Below are 8671 nucleotides of genomic sequence, written 5' to 3' on the forward strand. Positions count from 1 at the left end.
GGGTCTGCTGGGTCACCTCTTCTTTTCAAGAAATATAAAACTCAAATCATATACTTGATTATGTCTGTCTTTCACTCTCGCACACACACACTGTGTCTTTTATCACAACCGCTCATCTCTTAATTAACCAGAAGAGCTAAAACTGACATTTAACAAATTGCATGAATTGGGAAATTCCAGCAGACCAGTGAGAGTTTCTCCTCACCCTTCTCTATCCTCTCTGCTCCTCAGGTCAGCCTTTCAAACTGGACCCCAAAACGGCCCATAAGAAGCTGCGCCTCTCCAATGACTGTCTGACCATGGAGAAGGATGAAAGCTCCCTAAAGAAGAGTCACACTCCGGAACGCTTCAGTGGAACCGGATCCTACGGTGCCGCTGGCAACGTCTTCATCGACAGTGGCTGCCATTACTGGGAGGTTTTACTGGGAGCCTCCACATGGTAAGTGATTTTGTATTTTAAAGGCTTGTAACACATGTAACTATTACCTTAATAGGAGGTTTTGGTTGTACTTGTATCCCCTCTTCAGTCTATTGACACTTTCCATAGATAATTTGCTATAAACAAATAAAAAAATATAACCGTGTTTGTTTTGTTTTATTAACCTGAAACTTCCTGTTTCCTCTTCTTAAGCACACTATATAAGGCATTAAAAATGTTAACAGTCATTTCAAGAAGTGGAAAAATATGAATAATATAGTATCTAAATTTAATGTTCCTCTTGGCAAGTTCAGATTACCGAGAGTACATTAAAACGTAGAACAGTAAAAAGTGTACATTGTGCCCATCCAATTTGAACTTGAAAATCACCCCTAGCTCATTTTCATTCATAAAATTCACACTTTAATCAGACTGACTTCACAGACTATTGCGTTATAATTTTCACCTTGTGTCTGTTGTACAATCGTTCTTACAAATAATTTTCCTGTTAGAACATTCAGTAACATTATTTGTATTAAAGTCATTGTTTTTGCATTCTAAATAAGGTATTTGTCTTTGAGACATCCCTACCAATCACTGACTGTAAGTTTCAGTGGAATTTTCACTTGGTGTATTAAAACCAATTAAATATTAAGTTAAGATATGGGAACCTGGGTCCCCTACACAACAGTAAATAAAAAAGAAGTCTTACACATATAAAGTGTACTACTAAGGAAGCTTTCACACTGTGCATGTTTTCTGCAGTTCAAACAATTTTTTTATTTTCTTATTATTAATTTGGTGCTATTATGCACAGCAGAGTGAATTTCACTTAAATGGCAATGAAAATTACCTATTAGTTGTCATTTAAGTGAACTTACTGAACCTAAATATACAAGCTTGATAAAAATGATCATTCTAGAAGAAAATTTCAGATGGCACTTAGAGGCTTTTGCATCTGAACTCTTCAGTTGTACTCGCATGTATCTTGCATAAACATTTTGGTACGCTTTGAAAGCTAACGAACCAAGAAAATGCAACATTGTAACAAATTAAGTCCCTGTTTTGGAACGAAACAAATGATCTATAGAGGTGTAAACGCCCTAAACTGCCAGTGTGAAAACCCCTTAAGTTGTTAAAAACTGTTTCTTTATTCCTAAGGCACCAAGTGAGCCAGGACAACCACCCTAAAAAAGTACATCAAATTACAGCACTCTACATGTATTTCCCTTTCAGGTATGCGCTTGGCGTGGCCTACAAGTCAGCACCCAAAAACGAATGGAGCGGTAAAAACTCCTCGTCATGGGTTTTCTCACGCTGCAACAACAACTTCCTGGTGCGGCACAACAACAAGGAGTCCATCGTGGAGGCTTCGCTACAGCTGCGCAGGGTGGGAGTGTTGCTGGACTACGACAACAACGCCCTGTCCTTCTACGATGCCATGAACTCCCAGCACATTTACACCTTTGACATTTCCTTCCTGCTTCCAGTGGCACCAACCTTCATGATCTGGAACAAATCGTTGATGATCATGTCAGGACTGCCCGTGCCTGACTTCGTGGACTGCAGCGAGCAGCAAGAGGGCATCTGTCGCCAACAGGATTCGCCCTATGTGTCTGGAATGAAGAGCTGCCACTGAGGCATCATGGGAGCTGATTATTCCAGAAGGTTTCCTTGCCCCTCTTCTTTTCCTGGTTTTCACAGCTGGGTTGAAGTTGGACTTTTAGTTGTTCCTGATAGTTCTAGTCACATAAATGAGCGACTAGTGCGTGAATTATGAGCTCTCAGATTTAAAGAGCTGAAATGGGGGAAATTTAATTGTAAATTATTGATGATGAAACGTCAGTTTGCTTTTTGTCAGTTTTAACGTATCCCTAAAAGCACTTTTTAGAGTTGAATCTGTTGCCCCTGTGTATAAAAAGACTTGCTAACTTGCGACAGGGTTGGACTTCCTTTTGGACAGGAATATAATGGATTATATTAGGATGACAGATTGGTGTTTCTACTAATGGTTGCATTTATTATCTGATGGGTCTATAACACTCTTTTCATATTCAGGGAGAAAAGATGATTCTTTGGTTTAAAAAATGTCTGGAGATAATGGCATGATATGTATTTCCTCTGTGATTTGTTCTCACTATCTCAATTTCTGGGGATTTTTTTTTTGTTTGTTTTGGGTTGTTTTTTTGTTTTGTTTTTGTGAAAAGCATGAGGCACAAGTTTCCCCAGGTGTTTTTTAACATGTATCTTTAATAATTGATATATGATGTACCACAAAATCCCATCCGTGGAGTTGTTTGTCCATTGACACTTATTCAGACGCCATCAGGAACTGATGACCATAGTGCATATTTACAGTATATCACACATCCATTCATTCAGAAATATTTAAAAAGATCATTTTGTTTCATCAGTTTAAGATGTGGAATGATTCAAATGATCGTCTAAAGCATATACAGTTTAGTGGATTTATTTTCTCAATAGCTGTGAGGAATCTTACATGATCATCAACATGTTCAGGGCTGTAATAAGGACACCCGGTTCTGGGTTCAGATAAAGACAATCACTTGAGCTAATGCAGGCAAAAAAAATATCAAGTGTGTAGCAAGAGATCTTTGCAATAGCATGCTAAACTTGAGATACTTCCCTGAAAAAGTGGTTTGTGTGCATTCGGTCCATTGTAAATATCCAGATTCATACTACTGACGCCACTGTCCTGCTGCAGTTTTTGCTTTCTGTCAGTAGGGTTTTCCTCTTTGCTCTGCTGAATGTACATGGTTGCTTTGATTCTTTTTATCTTTCTGATTGAAAGCACAGAGCATTACCATCAGATCCACTTTGAGAGCACAGGAAGTATGTGGGTCCTCCTGGTACATCTTGAGAGCTTAACCATCCTCTACAAAAAATATAGAGGGGATTCACTAAGAACAAGTTGCATGCACTGATAGCATCGTTATTTGTGGTGGATAAGGACACAAAACAGATGTTTATTCAAAACAATCTCATAGCAGTTCCTAACTATTTTATATTTTGGCAATATTGGTGGCTAATTTGTCTAATTTCACGTGTTTTCGTATTTTCACCTCACTGCACGTTATGTTTCGAGGTGGGGTTTAGGGGTGGACCTTTGTGATATTTTTTTTTAAATCATACATTTCCATACAGATCGCATTGTACGAATTCATACGAAACCACCACCTTGTAAAATCGTTTTCTCATGAGATCAGGTCGCATTTACGTTACTCCCAACTGTTCTTCCAGCCATCATCCTTCTCAGCATCGATCTGTAAAATCACAAGACTCTTTTTCCACTTTAAGACACCATGAACGTGAACTCATGAGTTGTTTCAAAGTTTAATCTGTGGTTGAATTGTGCGTAAATGGTGTAGTTGAGCAATAAAGAACAGGCAGGGCTTTTGCTAGCATTTATTATGATTTCTGGCCAATTGCATTAAGTTCTTGAGATAGGATTTAGGGGCTCATTTCTAAAACGTGCGTACGCACAGATTTGAACTTATAGTGTGTGAGCGCTAAAATCCACGCCAACGTTAATATTTGTAAAAACTGTCTTTGGCATGGAAAAGTGCCTAACGTAGCAGACGTACACACTTTTCCTTGTGGCAGAGAGTCGGAGAAATGCAGGTATTTGGAAATCTAAGCAATTATTGTCGCTCGCCGTTCTCAAGTCAAGGATTTGGACGTTGACTGGTTCTCATGACATTAATTAGGTGCCGTTTACAAAGCGGAAATCGGAAACCATTCAGCTGCGCACTTTTCAAGATCATTTAATTGTGATTTATGAATTTAACTTCTGGAAGAGAAGCGTACGCAAGTTTTTTGTGCGTACATTCGTTCTCTGAATCACACGTAGGCCTACACACATTGGAGGTATTATAGTAAGACAAATGTAAGACGGTTTCTACGCAACGTTTTATAAATGAGGCTCTAGGTCTCAAACCCACTTCTACTTGATCATTTTGTTCTTAAATCCACTTTGTCTTGGTCTCGGGCAATAAATAAATAGACAGATAGCATAATGAGACACTTTTTAGACTGATGGAGTTCTTCACTGCTGAAAGTGCAAACAGTATGAGTGACGTGTGACACAGCGACGTCAAATCATTGTCAGTGTGTTTGCTGTATGAGCACAAACCTGAGATGTCCACTACTGCACTCCCTCGCCGAGTCTCTCTCGGTTCATTCAGTCACACTGTTGTCAGTTCTGTGGACACTGTCAATGCAGCAGCCGCTGTCACATGTCTTGGTTTTACATTCTCGAGTGCAACCCTGCATGCTAAAAAGAGCAAGATGACAGACTTCAACAGTTCCTCGTATCATTAGTGATATCCATAGGCAAATCTTGAGGAATTGTTTTGAGATTTGCAGGTCGGGTCACTAATCATGTAGAAATCTCAATTTCAGGCTTTTCAGGGGCTAAAAGATGAGAAGCTTGAAATCAGAGTCGATCTCTGATCTAGTTTGTTCCACATGATCTATTTGTTCAAGTGCGATTCACCGGGTCACTGCATGACGATCTGGTCCGGCTCGAAGCATTTCCTGTGATATTATCTGCTGTTTTATATAAACATTTTTTATTGGAAATGTCCAGGAAAGATATTGTTATGGCATATCAGGTTTCTTGTTGGCCGTGCTTTTCTTTAGATTTAAGACTAATTAACTAATTACATCTGTTTTCAAGCAATTGTTTTTACATTTCTGAACAAAGAAATTAAAGAACAGAATCCTCTTCTTTGATATTTCAGTCTTTATTATGTGCTCAAGCAGCTGTGTGTTCATCAACATAATGCTCCTGTTTCAATAGATATAACTTAGCAAAAAAAGAATGTAAATCATAGGAGGAAATATATATTATATAAAAATTGTATAATATACAAAAAAAAGTATATATATGAACTATTGTTATTTATGTGAGTCCAAATAAAAGTCTGATCCCAAATGTGTGTATTGTTGCCTCATTGTCCTATTTTTCAGAACATTGTGTTGTAGGAGGAGGTTAGTAAATGCCCATAAGGTTATGAGCAAGAGCAGATTGAAGACTGCACACAGTCATATAATAAGGCATGGCTTATGTTCCTCAGCTGTATATCTGGCACGAGCAAGGGTTCCACACACAGGATGATTGACACAAAGGTCACTATAACAAGCTTTTGCAGTATAAGCCTAAATTATAGTCACATTTTAAGCATGGATAAATGCCATTGTATTAGGCAACATAATAATAATTCTTTATTAATAATAACTTTTTTTTTTAAGTATTTACCAAGAATATAGCCCTAGAGTAAAAATCAACAAAATCCCATTATTGGAAAAAATAAAATTGCTTTAAACTTTTCTTTCCTTACCCCGCATAACAACGGGAAGCCTTTTAATCACCAACATTGATTTATATTTTGAAAGAAAGGTTGGGACAGATATAGCAAGAAGTTGCCGTTTTGCATCAATCGTCCTTGCTTGAGGGGGGAAAGGTGGCACATGTGCTATTTACTTGCTCAGATGATCTATTTTTCGGATAAATGCTTGTATTGACTTTGGACTTTAATCCAACACAATCTCATTTTACTGTCAGTGGGTCCTGGTTTAGCTAGTCAGATCAGTCTTGTCCGCTTCAGAGTGTCTGCACACAACAGGCCTGAAAAAATGGCAAAGCTCGGCATGTCCTGATTTTGCCGGGTTCCTGGGTCAACATGTTTTGTTGATCCTGGAAAAAAATGTAATGCTAATCATATTGCTACCCTTAAACTAACCCTAAGTTATCCCTAAAATCTGATTTTGTAAAATGTTTGCAACTGCTATATTTCCACTTGATTAATTACTAAATTGTGTCGTATGTTACTAACGAACATAAATTTAAAAGTTGATTTTAAAGTGCAAGCTGTTGAAGATCGAAATCTGTAAATAAGGCTGTATCATTTTTAACATTGCATTTTTACAATGACGTCTGTTTAACTCATAGCATGAAAGACACTGATGACGTGTGATGTCTGCGTGAGCAGGTGCGCGGAGGTATGAAAATACTGACAGACTGGTAGGATATCGTATCGTTGCATTCAGACCGAGGACAGATTGGACCAACATTTTATGGTCCTACACCTTTCACAGGTGATATATATACATATTGATTGCTATCAGGATGTGAAGAGACTTTTTACCAGCATAGCAACAACAACCAAATCTGGAACAAATGGTCTACTCTGCCTTCAATGTAATGAACTTTACCTGTGGTTAATCTCTACTAGGACACCTGAGTGAACTAGTTTCATCTGAAAATCACCTTCAAACCAAGCAAAAGAAAAAGGGCAAAATATCACAGTTGACAATCAATGATCCTATCGATTCCTGATGGACAAACTCAAGTGCCGCCCTACATTTTTTTCTCATTTAAGAAGCAACTTGGATCACATTAGGGAAGAAAAGACGACAACTTCAGTGTGACTTGTATTCAAATACTTTTTGGGGCTACTGGAGGTCATTGGATATGATGTGGCCATTACAGCAGAACATACTGAGACAATATGTATGAATTATTTTAATTCTTTGAAATTGCTTGTTCTAGTATCATGATTAGGATGAATGTTTCCCCAAAGGTTTGAAAGAAGTGAAATGTACCTTTTATTTAACTAAACCTGCTGCGTCTGTCTGTTCCCTTCAGTGTAATTGGAGAGTTTCTGCTACAGTGCTTCAGTATCTTGGTTGAGTCCTGCACTAGTACAGTCACAGCGGAGGCAGAGATTACGGTCCTCTGCGATAATGACTCTTACCACAGACTCCATGTGTGAGCATGGAAATCAGGCCCAATTTGAAGAGCTCGCCCCAGCCTGCTCTTCAGCACAACACAAGACCTTCAATTGCTTTGCCATTACGGCTGCAAAGACTCCAGATTGAAATATTCAGTTTCAGTGACAGTGAATGCGTCGAGAATGTCAGCAGAATTGTAGAAGATTAAAATGTGTGAACGAAAGCTTCTGGCTGGCATGTGCCAGATTGTTGTGTTGAACGTGTGATTTGTTTAGCTGGCTGTATGCAGCGCAGGCTTAGCTTCACATTGATCGAGGAATAGATCTCAGGTTAATCTTGCTCTGGGTTCAGTGAGGCATTATTTTTTTGTATAGGCTTTATTTCTTTACCCCGAATACTCTGAGATGTCCTGTTTTATCTGCTGGTAAAGTTGTTATTCTAAAAGATAAATATCCCCAAACCTTTTCAGCACATGCAGAGCTGTAAAAAGTACTCTGCTGTTAAGACAATGTATTGCTTTTTTGTGTTGACTGAGACGTCTCTTCAAACAGACAACAACTCTAGTTGTATTCAAATACAATCTACTCTGAAATGATTGATAGTCATAATTGACTATAACAGTTCAGAAGGGAGGGTAATTTGATTGATTTGTAATATAAAGAAATGCAAAAACTTGCAAAAACACTGTACTTAGGAGGTATAAATGAAATAATAAAGAATAAATTATACCACTTTTGCCTTGGAAACTTGGTAATTGAGTGAAAGTATTCATTTTCAGTAGGTTCTATGTAATGTAAAAAAAAAAAAAATTCCAAATATTTTTTAAACAGGGGCATGCATAGAGCCCCTCGTATTTTTTTTATTAACCCTAAAAATTAATTTTCTGTATTTTCAATGGGGTGCACAGAACATTTTAGAAAAACATTTTAATGTTTGCACATTATTTATTTATTTATTTATTTATTTATCGGCTATCGAAATGAACATGCTGTTCACTTTTATAATATTTTTTTATTATAATATTGATTAAATGTTTAACATAGTAATTTAACAAATATAGGCCTACAGAAACTGACACTGTACTTATTCATTATGTTTTCTAAAAATGGCCTCAGATCATGAGATTAAATGTAATTATTTTTATTCTATTGACAGACCCAGATTTTCACGGAAATAATAAAAATATCTCCAATGTTTTTTTTCTTTCAAGTATTCATATTTTCCTATGCATGATTTCAAGAGTTTCTTCTTTCACATAAATTGAAGTAACCGTGAATAAAAATTGATTCAGGCATATTCAGTTATACTTCACAAAGGGGAAGGAAAGCTATTTCATTCCAACTTAAAAATAAATCAGAATTCCATTGGAAAAAAATAGTTGGTTGAGGTTTATTATATAGGCTATTTATATTTTCCAAATATTCTAATCTTTTTTATTTAAGTTTTTTTGTAATCTTTTGTATTTTATTCATAGTTATGGCTTTAGTAAAATATAAA

At 37.0% G+C, this 8671-nt stretch overlaps 1 protein-coding gene across 11 annotated transcripts in view; it reads left to right on the forward strand.

Annotated features, from left to right (window-relative positions):
* Positions 1 to 5175, forward strand: part of mid2 (midline 2) — a 164586-nt gene extending 159411 nt beyond the window's left edge. For all 11 annotated transcript variants that reach the window (XM_077236045.1, XM_077236040.1, XM_077236038.1 and 8 more), the window contains 2 exons: positions 232 to 439; positions 1655 to 5175. In XM_077236045.1, the coding sequence (XP_077092160.1) occupies positions 232 to 439; positions 1655 to 2057 (611 nt within the window). In that variant the 3' untranslated portion in view covers positions 2058 to 5175. The remainder of the gene's footprint in view (positions 1 to 231; positions 440 to 1654) is intronic.
* The last annotated feature ends 3496 nt before the right edge of the window (positions 5176 to 8671 follow it).

The sequence above is a fragment of the Siphateles boraxobius genome, unplaced genomic scaffold (genome assembly GCF_051911475.1).
Source record: "Siphateles boraxobius isolate OS27281-9 unplaced genomic scaffold, OSU_SipBor_1 2, whole genome shotgun sequence".
NCBI lineage: Eukaryota > Metazoa > Chordata > Actinopteri > Cypriniformes > Leuciscidae > Siphateles > Siphateles boraxobius.